This window comes from Pongo abelii, chromosome 8, assembly GCF_028885655.2.
Source record: "Pongo abelii isolate AG06213 chromosome 8, NHGRI_mPonAbe1-v2.0_pri, whole genome shotgun sequence".
Taxonomy (NCBI): Eukaryota; Metazoa; Chordata; class Mammalia; order Primates; family Hominidae; genus Pongo; species Pongo abelii.
The window spans coordinates 15,699,877-15,718,586 of NC_071993.2; the positions used below are offsets into that span (position 1 = coordinate 15,699,877).

General features: G+C 38.5%; 1 protein-coding gene across 2 annotated transcripts in view; it reads right to left on the minus strand.

Moving 5' to 3' along the window:
• Positions 1–18,710, minus strand: part of ITGA8 (integrin subunit alpha 8) — a 199,316-nt gene that overhangs the window by 66,140 nt on the left and 114,466 nt on the right. For both annotated transcript variants that reach the window (XM_024253918.3, XM_024253917.3), the window contains exons 21-23: positions 17,221–17,313; positions 12,204–12,283; positions 6,553–6,633 (exon numbers count right to left, since the gene is read on the minus strand). In XM_024253918.3, the coding sequence (XP_024109686.2) occupies positions 6,553–6,633; positions 12,204–12,283; positions 17,221–17,313 (254 nt within the window). The remainder of the gene's footprint in view (positions 1–6,552; positions 6,634–12,203; positions 12,284–17,220; positions 17,314–18,710) is intronic.

An 18,710-nucleotide genomic window follows, 5' to 3' on the forward strand; every position in this document is an offset into this window, starting at 1 on the left:
ACAAAGAAAAATTAATAAAACAAAAAGCGGATTCTTTGAAAAGATCACTAAACTCTAGCCAGACTGATCAGAAAAAGTAAAAAAAAAAAAAAAAAAAAGAAAAAAAAAGGAGAAGATATAAACTGCCAATATCAAGAATGATGGAGAAGGCATCACTAGAAATCCTACAGCTGTTAAAAGGACAATGAGAGAATATTGTGAACAACTTTATGCCAATACATGTAACAACTTAGATGAAATAGACAAATTCCTTTAATGAGAAACTACCAAAGCCCATTTAAATAGAAATAGATATTATAAATAGCCTTACATCTAAGAATGAAGTTGACTTGTTCAAAACTTTCCTACAAAGAAATCCCCACAAAACCCTCCAGATCATTTTATGGAGCCAGCATTCACCTGATACCCAAATTAGAAAAAGATATCCCGAGAAAGGAAAACTACAGATCAGTACTTCTTACGAACATAGATGTAAAAGTCACTAACAAAATTTTAGCAAGTCCAATCCCAGAATATCTAAAAAGGATAATCATCAAGACTAAATGTGTTTATTCTGCAGAATGCAAGATTGGTTTAAAATTCAAAATCAAAAATCAGTTTACCACTTTAATGAATAAAAAAGGAAAACAATTTAACCATCTTCATATATACAGAATAAGCATTTGAAAAAAACTAAACGTACATTCATGTTAAAAATTCTTAAAAAAAGTAGAAATAAGAGAGAACATCCTCAACTTGATAAAGGGTGTCCACAAAATCCCTGCAGCTGGCATCAAACTTGATAGTAAAAGGCTGAATGGTTTTCTTGTAAAATTGAACAAGGCAAGGATGTCTCTTTTTACCACTTCTATTGATCATGCACTGGTGGTTGTAGTCTATGCAATAAGGGAAGAAAAAAAATGAAAGGCATAAGTATGTAACAAATAATTTAACTTTGTCCAAGAAGAGGTCTGGCCTTTGCCCTCAGCTTCTGGGGGGTAATGAGTAAGATCTTGGAATTTTATGCCTGATAGGAATATCTTTGTTTGCCTGGGGCCTTGAATCACAATGGATATCCTAACAATATGATTTAGAGTAGGGGTTGTTAATACCAGAAAGACCAACAATGTGATATAGAGTGGAAGCTTTGGTCACATCATATCAATCAACTTGGAGACTGAGATCAATTACATGGGCAGATGATCAATCAGTCATGCCTATGGCATAGAACCCCAGTTAAAACTCTGACCACTGAGGCTTGGGTGAGCTTCCCTGGTAGGTGATACTCCAAGCATATTATCACAGGTCAGTAGCAGAAAAGTAACATCCCTTAACTCCACAGGGGAGAACGATGGAAACCCTGTGTTTGGTCCTTTTCCAGATTCCATAGTGTGTATTTCTTCCCTTGGCTGATTTTAATGTCTCTTTTCCCTGTAATAATCTCTGTAAGTGTAATAGCTTTCAATGAGTTCTGTCTACTTCTACTGAAGTTTTGACCCTGAGGGTGGTTTTGGGAATCACCTGAATTTGCAGTTGGCATGAAAAAGGCAGGTAATCTCATGTGGGGACTGTCCCCTCTAACTTTATAATTGGATAAACTTTTACATATGCAGATGGGAAAATAAGAAAACTATGCTGTCTTGATTCGCAGACAGCATAGTTTTATAGAAGATACTAGGAAATGTGCAAACAAAAAACTACTAGAATTTACAAATGAATTTGTCAAAATCTCAGGATATACTCCTACATTTCAAGCCTTACTATTATATAGATTAGAAAGATATACATACATCCATACATCCATCAATAGAAGAGAATAGCAAATCCAGAAATAGACTCTCACATATAATAATGGATTTTCAACAAAGGTGCCAAAGTAATTCAGTGGGGGAAAAATGGTCTTTTCAACAAATGGCACTAGGTATTCATGTGGAAAAGTGGGCCAGGTACAGTGGCTCATGCCTGTAATCCTAGCACTTTGGGAGGGTGAGGCAGGAAGATTGCTTGAGGCCAGGAGTTCAAGACCAGCTTGGGCAACATAGTGGGACCTCATCTCCACAAAACGTTTAAACATTAACTCAGCATGGTGGCGCATGCCAGTAGTCCTAGCTACTTGGGAGGCCGTGGTGGGAGGATCACTTGAGCTCAGGAGTTGGAGGCTGCAGTGAGCTTTGATTGCGCCACTGTACTCCAGCCTGGGAGATAGAGTGAGACCCTGTCTCAAAAAAAAGAAGAAAAGAAAAGAAAAAAAAGAACCTTGGCCCTCACCTCACACCAGATACAATTAGCTTATAATTATAGATCCAAGTGTGAAAGCTGAAATTATACAACTCCTAGAAGAAAATACAGGTGAAAATCTTTGTGACTTTGGAACAGTATTATTTCAAATTAGGACACGAAGAACACAAAACATTAAAAAGTTAATCAACTGGATTTCATCAAACTTTTGCTTCTTGAACATCACTATTAAGGAAATATAAAACCAAACTATAGACTGGGAGAAAATAATCGCAGGACACATATTTGGTAAATGGCTTTGTATCCAGAATATATAAAGAACTTCTACAACTCGATAATAAAGAGACAGAAAACCCAGTAATAAATGGGTAGAAGATTTGAAGGGACACTTCACCAAAAATGAGATATTGATGGCAAATAAGCACTGAAAAGATGCCCAATGTAACTGGTCGTTAAGCAAATGAAAACCAAAAACTCAGTGGTACACTATAGGCTTACTAGAATGACTAAATACAAACCAACATAAAGCACGTGCTGGCAAAAATGGTGCATGACTGCAACTCTCATGCATGGCTGGTGGGAGTGAAGAATGGAAACAGTGTAGCCTTTCTGTAAAACCGTTGCACAGTTTCTTATACACATATCATACAACTCGGTAATTCCATTTGTGAAAGCAGATGTTCCAACAAAGACCTGCACATGAATACTTATAGCAGCTTTATTCTTCATAGCTCAAACTGGAGACAACTCAAATGTTCACCAATGAGTGAATGGATGAACCATTCACTGGACATCCATCCATACAATGGAATACTTCTCAGCAGTAAAAAGAAACCATCATAGCAAAGACTTGGAACCAACTGAAATGCCCATCCAGATAGACTGGATAAAGAAAATGTGGCATATATGCACTGTGGAATGCTATGCAGCCATAAAAAGGATGAGTTCATGTCTTTTGCAGGGACGTGGATGAAGCTGGAAACCATCATTCTCAGCAAACTAACACAGGAACAGAAAACCAAACACCACATGTTCTCACTCATAAGTGGGAGTTGAACAATGAGAGCACACGGACAACAGGGAGGGGAACATCACACAGCGAGGTCTACTGGGAGGTGGGGAGCTAGGGAAGGGAGAGCATTAGGAGAAATACCTAATGTAGATGACGGGTTGATTAGTGCACCAAACCATCATGGCACATGTATACCTATGTAACCTCCACGTTCTGCACATGTACCCCAGAACTTAAAGTATAATAATAAAAAATATGTATATAAAAAGAAACTGTCTACTGATACATTCAAGAACATAGATGTTTCTCAAGTGCATTAGGTTAGGTGGAAGAAGCCAGCACCATTCCCAATGACTTACATGACATTATAGATCATTCCAGAAAAAGGCAATACTATAGTGACAGAAAATAGGCCAAGCTTGCCAGGGTCTCGGGGTGGGGAAGGGCTGGCTATAAAGTAGTCCAAAAGAACTATGTGGAGTGATGGTACTGTTCTATATTGTATGTTCTTTTGATGTCATAACTTCTTCAACTGGACACCTAAAAAGGATGAATTTTACTTTATGTAATTTACATTCCAATAAATCTGACTTTTCAAAAACCCCACAAACTCCATAAACTGTTGAAGGATATTGGCAATCTTTGTAACTGATAAACGATTAGTGCCTAAACTCTAGAATAGAAAAGAATTTCTATACACTAATGAGAAAAAGTCAACTCTTTTAGTAGCACTATGTGTAAAAAAGGCTGGGTGTGGTGGCTCATGCCTGTAATCCCAGCACTTTGGGAGACCAAGGCAGGTGGATCACCTGAGGTCCAGAGTTCGAGACCAGCCTGGCCAACATGGCGAAACCCCATCTCTACTTAAAATACAAAAATTAGCTGGGCATGGTGGCTGTAATATCAGCCACTTGGGAGGCTGAGGTAGGAGAATCACTTGAACCCTGGAGGGAGAGGTTGCAGTGAGCTGAGATCGTGCCACTGCACTCCAGCCTGGGTGACACAGAGAGACTGTAAAAAAAAAAAAAAAAAAAAAAAAAAAAGAAAAGAAAGGAAAAGAAATATGTGCAAAAAATTGAACAAGAATTTCTCTGCACAGGAAGAATAAAGAGTCAACAAAGATTAAAAAGCTGCTGAATCTCATTTAGGAATCAGGGGACCGCAAGTTAAACCTTCAGTAAGGTACCATTTCTTGTCCACCAGACTGGCTCAAAAACCAGATCATGTTGACAGTTAGCTGATAGTGTGGGACAATGGAAACTTCACCCACTTCTCACAGGAGTGTAATTTGGCATAAGTATTTTGAAAAAGAGTTTGATATTATGTAGTAAAGTTAAATAGAGCATACTCTCTGATCTTGAATTTCCACTTCTAAGTATATCCTCTGCTGACATTCTTCCCCATGTGTACTGGAAGATATGTACAAAAAACAATTGCAAAAAGGAAAATAATAAAAGCCCCGCATTTTCATCCAGAGTAGAATAGAGAAATAAATTATGGTATATTTTGGCCAAGCATGGTGGCTCAGGCCTGTAATAATCCTAGCATTTTGGGAGGCTGAGGTGGGCAGATTCACCTGAGGTCAGGAGTTTGAGACCAGCCTGGCCAACATGGTGAAACCCTGTCTCTACTAAAAATACAAAAATTAGCCGGGCGTGGTGCATGCCTGTTATCCCAGCTACTGAGGAGGCTGAGACCCGAGAATCACTTGAACCCAGGAGGTGGAGGTTGCAGTGAGCCGAGATCAGCCTGGGTGACAGAGTGAGGCCCAGTCTCAAAGTAAAATAAGATAAACGATGGTATAGTTTTACAGTGTAACACTCAGGCAGTTGACATGAGTGAATTACAGGCACGTGCACTAAAATGAATCTCAAAAACATTGGTTTGAATGGAAAAAAATTAGAAACATACATAAAATACGATTTTATGTAGATAAGTTTCAAAAAACTATATCCCAGGCAGGATAGCATGATCATTTCTGAGCATGAGCTCTGGAGACAGTTGCCTATATTTACATTCTGGCATTTTCTAGTTTAACCTTCAACTCCTTGTGCCGCAATTCCCTCACCTGTACAAAGAGGATACTAGTTCATTTATAAGATGGGCTAACTTGGAGTAGCACCCAGAAAGGAACAGTATATGTTAGACATTGCTATTATTCTCTAATCCGCTAGGGGGCGCCCCAGCGGCACCAGGACAGCAGGGCAGGACCCATGGCAGGACCCATGGCAGCACTGGCTCTGCCTGCTGGAATACCAGCTGTCATCACCGAAGCTTGTAAACCACCGTGGAAAAGGAAGGAAACCAGGATTCTGGAACCCCAGTGACAACTTGGTCCAAAATACCAGTTGGCATTTTTAGCCAAGTCCATGATTGTTCTGAAAAACCAGAATCATCAGAAAAAAAATCAATGAAGTCCAATTTCATGCAAGATAAGAACTACACACAACCCATTTCTGATTTCTTTTTCCCCCAGGCATGGATTTTGCAGCTGGTAGTCATTTCCTTGACCCTTTTCCCCCTGTCTCTCAGTTGATTGCTTATTGGCACCTTCCTTAAAGGATAGGACCCAAGAAAAAAGATATAAAATATAGATCCAATCGACCCTTGCATCTGAGAGTTAGTCATTTATTAAACTCCAGATGTGGCATGGTAAGGCTAAAATGTCATTATGCTAAAATAATTATTGGAGAATTGAGACTTTTTTTCAGGGAATCACATGGTTGTCTATTTTATCTGGCTTCTTATCAACTGGTTTTTGTAGTTTGATTACTGCACTGTCAATTTGGGGAATAAAGTGATTTTTTTTTTTTTTGAGATGGAGTTTCGCTCTTGTCACCCAGGATGGAATGCAATGGCATGATCTTGGCTCACTGCAACCTCTGCCTCCTGGGTTCAAGTGATTCTCCTTCCTCAGCCTCCTGAGTAGCTGGGATTACAGGTACCCACAACCATGCCTGGCTAATTTTTGTATTTTTGGGAGAGACAGGGTTTCACGATGTTGGCTAGGCTGGTCTCAAACTCCTGACCTCAGGTGATCTGCTCACTTCGGCCTCCTAAAGTGCTGGGAGTACAGGCATGAGCCACCACACCTGGCATAAAGTGATTTCTTGTTTTGACATTCTTGGAGTTAATTATTATTTAGGGTTTACTGTGCTTTCCAATGGAAGGCTAATAACGATCAGTAGAAAAGAGTGAAAATTAATATCCAAAATGAACTGTGATCTCTAATGCATCAGGAGAATTCCACATCATTTTCACTAGTATTTTATCTTAACTCTACATACAGAAGGATATCGTACTATGCATTGCTTACTACTTACCCTCTTATTTCCACCTGTGCTACAGCAGTGATGTTGATTTGCAGGCTCACAAAATTGCTGTCTGGATTGTCCTTGTTGGAACTAAAACACAGGGACATGTGATTTAAATCTATCTGCTCAGGTGTATTATTACAATATATGATCATAAAAAACATTCTGTATATCACAGGAGCAACACACGTTACTAACCTGATCATTCAGGATACAAGTGTATTCATTTTCCAAAATCATAACCATTTGTACAGAAAATGCTAAGATCTTTTATGATCAATAGTAATGTAACAACTATCTATGAAGAGACACTTTATCTGGAAATACAATAGATATTTAGAGAAGCTAAACTAACCGTTTTTTTTTTTTTTTTTTTTTTTTTTTTTTTTGAGACGGAGTCTCCCTCTGTTGCCAGGCTGGAGTACAGTGGCTCAATATCAGCTCACTGCAACCTCTCCCTCCCCAATTCAAGCGATTCTCCTGCCTCAGCCTCCCAAGTAGCTGAGACTACAGGAGTGTACCACCACACCCAGCTAATTTGTGTGTTTTTAGTAGAGACGGGGTTTCACCACGTTGGCCAGGATGGTCTCCATCTCTTGACCTCATGATCCACCCACCTCAGCCTCCCAAAGTGCTGGGATTACAGGCGTGAGCCACCGTGCCCGGCCAAAACTACCACTTTTTTAAATGGCTAAACCAAAAATGTATTGAACTGAGTTCATTTTGCAGCTTCTACCTTTGACAAATTCCTTAACATCTCTGCGCATATCATGTTCATTTCCCATTAAATAGGAAGTGACAGCACAGCCAACTCCTGATTTTCTTTGCTCATAAAGAGAAGAACTGGCATGAATAATGCAAAGAAATACATAATCAAAACAGCATTTGTGTTTGGCTCTGGGATGCATCATACCGTACACCAGCTTGGCAGCAATTTCATCTTCCTTACGGTTTATTTCTTAAGTTAGTATTAAAGTAAGCATATATTCACTGCATACTCACCAGCTAACTAGGACAAGGAGTTGGAGGGTATTTTAAAAGACCGGTTTAAATAACACACTTTTCATTACCCACAATACCCTGAATATAGACCCAAGGAAGTTGGCCAGTTCATAAACAGGCAATTAGGAGATGACATGGATATTTACAAAATGCATTAAGAGTGTCTAGATAGAAGGTGTGTGTTTAACAACATTTCTTTGAACAGTGGCAAAATTATTTTTTAAGTTTGCTGGGGTTTTTCTCTCCAGCAAATATAATTAGATATGAAACAACTTTTAAAAATGCATGGGTTTCAAAATGCATGTGCTATAAGGGAAATAAAACATACTTCACAAAGACGCTCAACCAGTAACTGAGTTTTGAAGGCAGCTTCCATCTGCATTTTATAATCCTATTATGCTTTTACTGAAGTCACTAAAAACTTAGGCAGCTTTTAGCAAACCGAGACACAGCCACATCACCACTAACAGGTCATGTTTATATTCAGGTGTCGTTATGAAGAGAAGGCCTCCTCTTTTTTTAGCAGCAGATCTCACTCTGATTCGATGGACAAGCTCTAGCACCAAGATGATGGTAATGGGGTAGGTTCTGACTAGCTTTTGAAGCTTTCCAAATGTGAGAGCTGGAAAGGATATGATAAAGTTCTGCTTTCAAAGCAGGAGGAGGCAGAATTGTTCCCATGATGCTTTTGAAAAGTCCTGGCCGATTGTATATAATGATAAGACAACTTAAACTGCAACCACACATAAAAGATATAAACAGGCAAATGTCAGGCTCATTTCCTGGAATGGAGCATCACCACTAAACCCGTGACTGAGCTTAAGGGACTTGTTCACCAGAGGCTGAACCCCAGTTTCCAGGCCATTTTATTAAGATCACATCTGGGGAGGATCATTCAACTAAAAAAATGTGTGTGTGTGTGTGTGTTTTTAAGGCAGTGTTCTGAATTCTAACCATTAAGAAGTAATTAAGTAATTTTACTTATTGTAGACTTTATGGTTCCAAATATATTATGGGTAATTCTTCAGTTTGGAAATATAAATATATTTGTGCCTCAGATTAACCAGACTTTTTTCTATTTCTAGTTCACTACTGCTTGGCAGCCGTGGAAATTAGAATTATGAAAAAACAAAGTTTCATGTAAGTTATTGCATAATTCTATTGTATTTTCTTCCCAAGTGGTTTAAATAACACACTTTTCATTACCCACAATACCCTGAATATGTAAATAGACATTGAACATTGAAATCATCCTTGAAAACAAGTCTAACACGAGGCTTTTAGAGGCTGTTTTGAAATGCAGCAAGAACAGCAGCAAACTCTGAGTCCAGACCTTCTGGTCGGCTAATCAAAATCATCTTTTGTCACACAGACTTGCCATGACACTTGCTACTGCATACTAGTGGTGTCAGCAATATCTCTTGTAAGAAAGGAACCAGGCTTGATAAATAACTTGGATGCTTCGTTGACCTCTTTCCTGAAAGGAAAGCTCCCTCACTAATACCGCTGCTACGTCCAAACAAGCCATCCATCACCACCATGGAAGCTGAACTATTTAAACTGTTGGTGCTAGTTCTACACAAGGAATGATGAATTTCCTCTCTACGACTGCACCCTATGTTATATACTATGGATAGACATGTTTTTCACTTTATTACTCTGATGCTATTTTCTTTTTCCTTACTATTTTCTATTTCCTATATTCTAACATTCCCTCTATGCTTTCTGCGGTCTTTGGAATGTCAGCAAAGATAACACAGTATTCATCTCACCATTACTAAGGAAGAAACTCTGAGGACAGTCACCAAGACCTGTTTGTATGTGGCAATTGCAATCTGAGACCCGTTGTACACAGGGAGGAAAATGTTTATGTCGTGTAGACTGAGGGCATGGAGAGACCGCTTAATGCAAATATTTGGTAACAGGAAATATTTTAAGTTTATTAACATATAAAGCCCATTTCTCTCTTGTCTTCTATTTGTGGAAAAGGGATTCATTAAATGCAGGTCATGGCAGTCAATATATGCCTGTAAGAGTTTAGACTTCAGAACATTTGGTTTAATTTATTTTTGGTTTAAACACATTTAAACCAAATGCAAAACCATCCATTTAGATCCTTATTTACAACTTTGGAGTCAGCCAGCAAAGCATGCAGATAAATGCTCACCTCTCAAATACCCTAGTAATTGAGTTTTTACAGTGTTTTCCTCAAACGCTGTATTTTTTTTTTTTTTTTTTTTTTTTGAGATGGGGTCTCACTCTATCACCCTGACTGGAGTGCAGTGGCGCAATCTTGACTCACTGCAACCTCTGCCTCCCGGGTTCAAGCGATTCCCCTGCCTCAGCCTCCAGAGAAGCTGGGACTACAGGCGTGCACCACCACACCCAGCTAATTTTTGTACTTTTAGTAGAGAAAAGGTTTCACCATGTTGGCTAGGCTGGTCTCGAACTCATGACCTCAAGTGATCCACCCACCTCGGACTCCCAAAATGCTGGGATTACAGGCGTGAGCCACTGTGCCCAGCCTCAAACACTATTCTTGCTTTTATATCTATAATGTATGTTTTGGGAATTTAATGCTGTATGTATATTCCAGTTCTTTCTGCATTTCTGCATTTTTATATTTTTTAAGGGTAATGTTAAAATAGTCGCGAGTGGAAATGGAATGTAATCAGTCATGAAACTTTGTTTTAGATGAAGGGGAATGTTAAAAACGTGGCCACTTCTATTTTACAGCAAATTCATCACTTCATTACTGAATTCATTATTTAAATGATGATCTACAGGATGGACTTGGGGAAGGCATCTAGAAAACTACCTTGTGTCTTTTGCTTCTTAGATGAACTACTAATTGCATCCATTCTCTTTTGTAACTTCAACCAAGAGCGAGGAGGAAATATCAATGAATTTGCTTTGTACCAGACTTCTTTTCTACATAAAGGTTGTGTATTTTATGAGAGATGTATCTTTCCACAGGTGACACAAAGCTTCATGTCACTGGAGGATCAATGACAAAGACAATGATGCAGAGGAATAGAAACTTCAGGTTACTGTCTGGAGGGATGGTGGTCCTTTGCCATGACATGTTTTTCTTGTTTTTGTTTTTTTCTTAAGATACTTAGAAATATCAACAGAAGATTTCCAAAATAAAAATATTTAGGGCTACCTAAACCTTTGATATATTTTTATAGATACAAAGAAATGATTTAACATGCTTTTGGTAAAATGAAGGAATATTACAGAAGAATTTATTCCATCTGTATCCCATCACTAAATTTTATCCAGATTTTAAAAACCTAAAATTCAGCAGAAAATGTCTAAGTTAAATTCGAGAAAGACTTCATTAAGGTCAGAAATGAACAGCTCAGGTAAGTTGAGAAAACCTTCCTCTCTAGAAATCTATCACAGAGTTTGGGGTGGGAGAATAATTTGTGACATGGGTTGTGGATTTTTAAAATCTGCTACATTCTTACAGAGTTTATATATTTTTAAAAAATCCTAAGCCTTTTATTGAAGTAGCTATTTAAAAAGTAATCCATTGCATGGAATCATTATTCTAAAAGTTATCACACTGTAATGGTACTTCTTGCAAGATATTAAGATAAACTTAGAAATTAACCATCTTGCACACTAGTATTTGAGACTCAAGTTGTGGATACTGACTTCATATTCATTTAATAGTTAGAGCAAGGGTTCAACATGCCAGGCAAGGTATAAATAAATACAGGAAGCTTGCATGTCCTGTTTACATCAGTGTTTTTCAAACTTTTTAAGCTGCAGACCACAAAAAATACATACATCTCACTAGACATCTTACTACACATGTTTATACTTACCGAAAGGAATATTTCATGAGCTGTATTAATATATATTATATTGTATGATACTTTCCATTCAATTCCTTTTAATATGGGTCTAGAGCCATTAAACTGATTCCATTACCCAGCTAATGGGTTTAAGTTCACAGCTGGAAAGCCCCAGCCCAAATGCCACACTACTACTTTCTTCAGGTCTTCCTGTTCACGAAATATTATTTTCAGACACAAAGGAGCAAACATAATAGGTGGTAAGAGGGTAAAGTTACAGATGAATTCTCAAACAGCATCAGCCTTAGAAAAGAGAGGCAGCTACCTATATGGCACTGCTTATCATTGCTAGAGAAGGGCTTGCCCTCAAAATAGAGTATCTCACCTGCATCCTGCCACAGTGCGCATAGGTAAGCCATCAGAGATTCATTCATTCTTGAAAATTGAAGAGACCTCAGGATTGCCATTGCAAAATCTATGCTTTTTTTTTTTCACAGATTTTGTTCTCAGGGACTAGCTGATGCCCAGCTGAGAGCATGGGAGTTAGGGTGGGGAAAGACATGCCCTTTGGAATGAGGAAAAATGGAAGTAAAGCAGGTGGGAGGGTGCCCAGGACAAAATTTTGCTATCTCATAACTTGGTCTGTATAATTCAATCTCTTTTTCAAAACCCCTAAAATGTTGAAATTACTGAAACAATTGAGAAAAACAAAGAAGAAATGGGCTGTGAAATTCTGGGTTCTAATTTCAGATGAGCTATTTAAGGCCAAGGGCCTTGACAGATGGCATCATTTCACTGTGGATCTCTTTTCTGTTGAGTGCTGTCAACAATATAGGCATGTAAAGGTCTAACCTTCTGATTTGGAGATTGAAGTTAATGCTCATGTTTGTTTTCTCAAGACGTGGAACTGCAAATCGGAGGCCCAGGGAATACTAAAAAATAAAATAAAATCACACAGGACATAAAGCTATTACACAAGAGTAGCTTGTACACAACATAAAAATATTTTGTAAGTCATTCCTGCAAAACCCCACCCTGGATCACTGTAACTCTCTCCTTTGTTCTGCTTCTACCCCAGGTGGCTGAGAGCCGAGAGAAGTCATGCAATGAACTACAGGCCCCAGAAGATTCAGGTCACAGTACAGGTTGGTTGTCTCTCTCCATTTAGTCCTATACTGCCTCTTCTCCTGCCACCTTTTTGTGTGTTAAATCGAAAATAATCCAAATATATGAGAAGACACTGATTGGTTGATTGATTGATTGATTGAGACAGGGTCTCACTCCGGCACCCAGGCTGGTGTGCAGTAGTGCGAGCATGGCTCACTGCAGCCTCAACTTCCCAGGCTAAGTGATCCTCCTTCCTTAGCCTCCCAAGTAGCAAGGGCCACAGGTGCACACCACCACACCTGGTTAACTTTTTTGTTATTTGTAGAGACAGAGTCTAGTCTGGTCTTGAACTCCTGATTTCACGCAATTCTCCTGCCTCGGCCTCCCAAAGTACTGGGATTACAAGCGTGAACCACCACACCTGGCCAGAAATTGACTTAGAAAACTATGATGCTTCTGTTTGATGGACATTTATGTAGTCATTGAAATTATAGCTGTGAAGTCAACACAACACTATGGAAAATGTTTGTAATGTAATAACAACCAACAATGAGTGAAGGTTACAATGTTTATGTGCAGTGCACCTCAGCTATGGTTTTTGGTTTTAAAAGTCTACAAATCAAAAAATTCCTCTACAGTACAGGAGTGCGGATATACTATAGGAAAACATTTCAGAATAATATGTTCTAGTTGAGGTTACAGTTACATGGATTACTTTTTCCTTTTAAAGTTTTCCAAATTTTTAAAACTGCTTTTATTATTTTCATAACCTGGAAATAGATAAAAACATGGGGAAAATAAATTCAATGATGATATAAATAAGGAAGTAAAAATAATAGTTAACACATCTGTAATATTATGTTACTTACTCTTCCAAGCACTGTACTATGCCTTACACACATGATCTCATGTAATCCCAAAAAGCACTCTGGGGTAGGGGCTGTTGTTGCTGACATTATACAATTGAGCAGCAACCTGAGGATTAGAGAGATGAAGTACCTTGCTCCAGGTGCATTGCAAATAAATCACAGAGCTAGAATTTAAATCCCTGCAAGCTAACTTTCAAATCTGTTATCACAGCCACTATAGTATCAGAATCAAACCATTAACAAAAACTCATATTCACATCATGAATCAGTAATAATATGAACTAATAATAAATCATCTCTTTTGTCATAAATCAGCAGCTCCAGTTCACCAGCTCTTGCCGAATGTGCTTCGAGCTGCGTACTGTCCTAATGGCTTTACATTTGTCGTATCATTCATTGCTCCAAACGGTCCTACAGGTAGGTGTTTTCTTATTTCAGTGTGACTTGCTCAGAGTATCACAGCTGGTATAGCTGGTGTTTAAACCCAGAAGTGTCTGAAGTGTCTTAATTATAAGGCATTATGCCCCAGCAAGGAATTTTTTTTTTTTTTTTTTTTTGAGACAGAGTCTTGCTCTCTTGCCCAGATTGGAGTGCAGTGGCACGATCTCAGCTTACTGCAACCTCCACCTCCCGGGTTCAAGTGATTCTCCTGCCTCAGCCTCCTGAGTAGCTGGGATTATGGGTGTGTGCCACCACACCCAGCAATTTTTTGTATTTTTAGTAGAGATGGGGTTTCATCATGTTGGCCAGGCTGGTCTCATACTCCTGACCTCATGATCTGCCCACCTTGACGTCCCCAAGTGCTGGGGTTACAGGTGTGAGCCAAAGGACCCGGCCGGATAAATTTTTTAAAAAATTCCAAAGGAGCAATTTTCTATCAGCCTCTTCTCTCTTTTTTAGAAGGCTTTTAGCTTTTTCTTGCCTTTTCTACTTGAAGAACTCCTAACTCATGCCTGAAAGCTTGGGACAGGAGATATCTCCTGCAATACATTCTCTGATTCTATGGGCTGGGTCAGGCAGAATTGTTCTCCTTTTTATTCTCTGTCTCCTTTTTTACCACTCTGCCACCACTCAACTTATGACACTGCTAATTTTGAGTTTCTTATTGAGTGAAGGTTGTATGTTTTTGTCTTTATATTGCCGACTCTAGCTTAGAACCTGGCATATAGAAGCAGTGCAATAAAAATTGCCAAAAGAGGCTGGGCACAAGGGTGGCTCACGCCTGTAATTCCAGCACTTTGGGAGGCCGAGGCGGGTGGATCACAAGGTCAGGAGTTCAAGAGCAGCCTGGCCAATATGGTGAAACCCCGTCTCTACTAAAATACAAAAACTAGCTGAGTGTGGTGGTGAGTGCCTGTAATCCCAGCTACTCGGGAGGTTGAGGCAGGAGAATCGCTTGAACCCGAGAGGTGGAGGTTGCAGTGAGCCGAGATCGTGCCATTGCTCTCCAGCCAGGGCAATAGAATGAGACTCCATCTCAAAACAAAACCAAAAAAATGCCGAAAGAATGGTGAGAGTTTGTTCTTGTTTGCTTATTTCCAGTGATAGAAACCTTATTGTATTGCGATAGAGGCTACCTAATGATGGTTTTCATTATAGAACAATCAGCATGGGACAAAGACCCAGTGAACGTGTGACAATTTCATACTGGTAAGAGGCGCATATGTCCTTAACTAGGATCAAACACCAGATCTCACGACAGTGATTTTAAAGTGCTTTCGTTGACTCTACCATTTAAAAAAACTTTCCCATGAGAAAATTTGCAATTTGTTATGAATCTTATTGGCATATAAACATCTTATATTACTGTAGCTACTCTATGGAAATGACTTTACTATTTAAAAATCAGAAGTAAAACTTCTGAATACTATCTTGAATATTTTGTTAAGTTAAAATACCAAGTCACTTGAAAATGATTTTTAAAAGATAATAGATAGAACTAAACATTTCTGGCAATTTGTGATGCTTTTAAAATCTTTAGCACTGCTTTTCCATTTGGAATTTTACCACAACCCACTGAGAGTATTCTTTGTAAAGCACAAAATGAAGAATATTAATCACAGTGTTTTATAACAAGACAGAATGCAATAAAAGTTGATGTGTTTAAGGGCACTAAAGAATGAGATAAGAAAGCTATTAGGTTTCTTCTACTATAGACCTCAGAGATAAACGAATATAAACAATTTACTTCCCTGACTTCTAAAGATTATTTGCTGGCAAAATTAATTGGCATCCTTTCATATAAACACATTTGTGGTTAAGACCACACTGCCATTTTTCCTCCACTTTGAATGATACTGGTGGCCAGTTTTGTTCCAAGATTATCCTTAGATGACCTCTGGTCTAGCTGTAACACTTCTAATACTGAAAAAGGAACGAGTGGTCCATCACCTACAGATGCTGACACTGTTGCTACCACCTCAATTCATTTCTCTTTTGTCTTAGGTAACCCTCTTCATATTAAATTAGGCCATTGAGGCCGGGCTCGGTGGCACACGCCTGTAATTCCAGCACTTTCGGAGGCCAAGGCGGGTGAATCACCTGAGGCCAGGAGTTTGAGACCAGCCTGGCCCCCGTCTCTATTAAAAATACAAAATTAGCCGGGCACGTTGGCATACACCTGTAATCTCAGCTACTCAGGAGGCTGAGGCAGGAGAATCGCTTGAACCTGGGAGGCAGCGGTTGCGGTAAGCTAAGATCGTGCCATTGCACTTCAGCCTGGGCAAGAAGCATGAAACTCCATGTCAAAATAAAATAGGTGGTTGGATTTTTCTCAAAAAGCTAGCAAAACGATTCATTCGCTTCCAGATAAAAGGACTATGATAGTGAAAAATGTTCTAATATCTCAATGTAGACATCCCTTCTCTCTTTCAATGCTTCATTTTAAAGTCTCATCTGTTACTCATTTGTTTTTATCCAAGGGCTTTTCACCATGTTGCAGACTGGATAGAACATGGGCTTTGCGGTAAGACTTGGTTTGAATCTTGTTCTAACCTTTACCCTCTGTGAGGCTTTGGCCAATTCATCTGACTTCTCTGAGCTTCAGTTTCCTCATCCATAAAATAAAGAAAATACTTGACTCACAAAGTTGTTTTGAAAATTCAATAAAATAACATAAAAAAGCTCCCCTCCTCCCAGTGATGAGTTTATAACCTAGAGGATAATCAATCCATGGTAACCAATAATAATATGTCATAGGAATGTACTTGCCATTGAAATATTTATTTATTTTTGTCCCAAGAAGTGAGCTTACTATAGTTTCAGCACATTTTTGAATACCCAAGATCAATGCAACGTTATAGCATAAAAGAGCAAAAATATCATTCTAGCATAATATTCTAACTTGAGAAAAGTTTCAAATGCTCAAGCAATAGTATGAAACATCAGGCTAAAAGGTTTATTAACTGAAAGACTTATCAGCATCTTTAAAATGCAAATACGAACCTGAATCTCCCTTGAAAAGGGAATTCTATGGTCACTGTTGAATATCATGTCCTTCCTTTAATTGCCATTGCTAAAATCTTTGTCCTAATTTGGTTATTTTTAGAGTCTTTAACTTAAATTGCATTTCTTTTTGAATTCAAAGAAAAAGTATTTAAAGAAAATATCTATAGTAAAAACAAAGTGTATAAAATTGTTGTAACTAAAAGACAGGCAAGAGTAATGTATAAAGAGAAAGCACAGAAGAGCATGCATCTTTCTGTGTTTTTAGCCTGGGACAATTCACTCTGTGTAGGTTATAATGTGAAATCCCACTACTCTGGTAATTTCCTGCCTAATTTGTTGTTGCTGTTAGGTGCTGAGTTGCTGAGTGGTAACTGGAGAGCTTTCCATTTGTTCCCTGTAAAGTCCACTTAGAAGGAAATCAGTCAGTATTTCTGGTTCTCTCTTACATTTGTTCCAGACACCATAGGGTTCCCAAGGTCGCACACTACCATCCTGGTTACATTTTCCATCTTGTACTCACAGCTCAGTGGTCGAAATCCCTACAATGGGAAAGAACAGGGGGTTTAGGGGGCAGGATAAATGACATCCTGACACAAAAGCCATGCTGGGGGCCTGGGAGCTTCCCTGGATCTCAAACACCCAGGAGGGTGACAGTGCAAAAAAAGTAATTGATGACCCTTAACTCAGAAGAGAAAATGGAGAGAGAAAAGTAAAAGTTAAATTTTAGAAATAAATGTATTGGGTGGGTAAACATATTTATTGTGTTTCATTAAGGAAGACAATGCGTAATATAGTATTTATATAAATAGTTTAGACAATATCTTCACTAAGGTTAATGTGAAACTCAGGGCATGAAAATCACAAATTATTAAACATGGGTAAATAAATTTATTCTATTAAGACTTCCAAAAACAAAATGATCATATTATGTATAGATTATCATATGATTCAATGACCATTTTCCAGAGAATTGCCTTGAACACAAATTTCTATACACCATGGTCCCATTTTGAGATCATGCAATCGACTTTCTTCTGTTTTTCAATATTTCAGATGTAAAGAGAATACCTTCATGTTTAGCAGTACTTCCTATTTCCTTTCCTCCCCCCTGTATCCTATTCCAAGTAGAGTTCATACAAACTGAAGTTAGAAGAGGTTCTTGAAGCTGTATACTGGAGAAATTCTCAAGGCTGAGCAGATGAGAGGGGAAATACAGATTTGTTCTGGAACAGTTGCCCTTGGCTCCCAGCTCCTCTTCATATCCACATGCTTTTCCCAGTTGCTCAGAAACCCACCTCTCACTCTCTACCCTATTCTTTTTCCATACCTCAAACCCTGTGGTCCCACTCTGCATGCAGCCATAGCTACTTACACTTTTCCATTATTTCACTCTAACTTGTTATGTGCCATGGATATATTATCCATCACCCTTGTTTCCAAAGGTAAGCTTGCAATATGAGGACTTTCATAAAGGAGCAAATTTGTGGGAATTTCTGTCCCTGTGATAGGTTTGGAAGAGGGTTCTCAGTATAATGACCGTTTATCCATCTGTCAGCTCTTGAAATTTTATTTTATTTTTTATTTTTTTGTCCTTTTCTGTTATCTATTGAAATTTTATGTAAGAAAATAATATAAAATTTCAGAAATGATCCTCCATTCCCTTCTACGTTATTAACAAAAGCCCAAACCCAAAACCCAAGCAAAAAACACGAAACATTCCCCAGACATCTAGCTAAAGAATTCTGTAGGTAAACCACACACTTGGAGAATGTAAACTTCAAGAAGGCAGAGGTTTTTGTGTCTGTTCTAGTCCTAATGCCTAGAGCAAACTTGGACACAAAGTAAGTGATGGTTCAGGAACAACAGAGTAGAGGCAGCTGACACTTTCTTGTAAAAGAGAAGGCTACAATGAAACAGGCAAGTATGCAACTAAGTA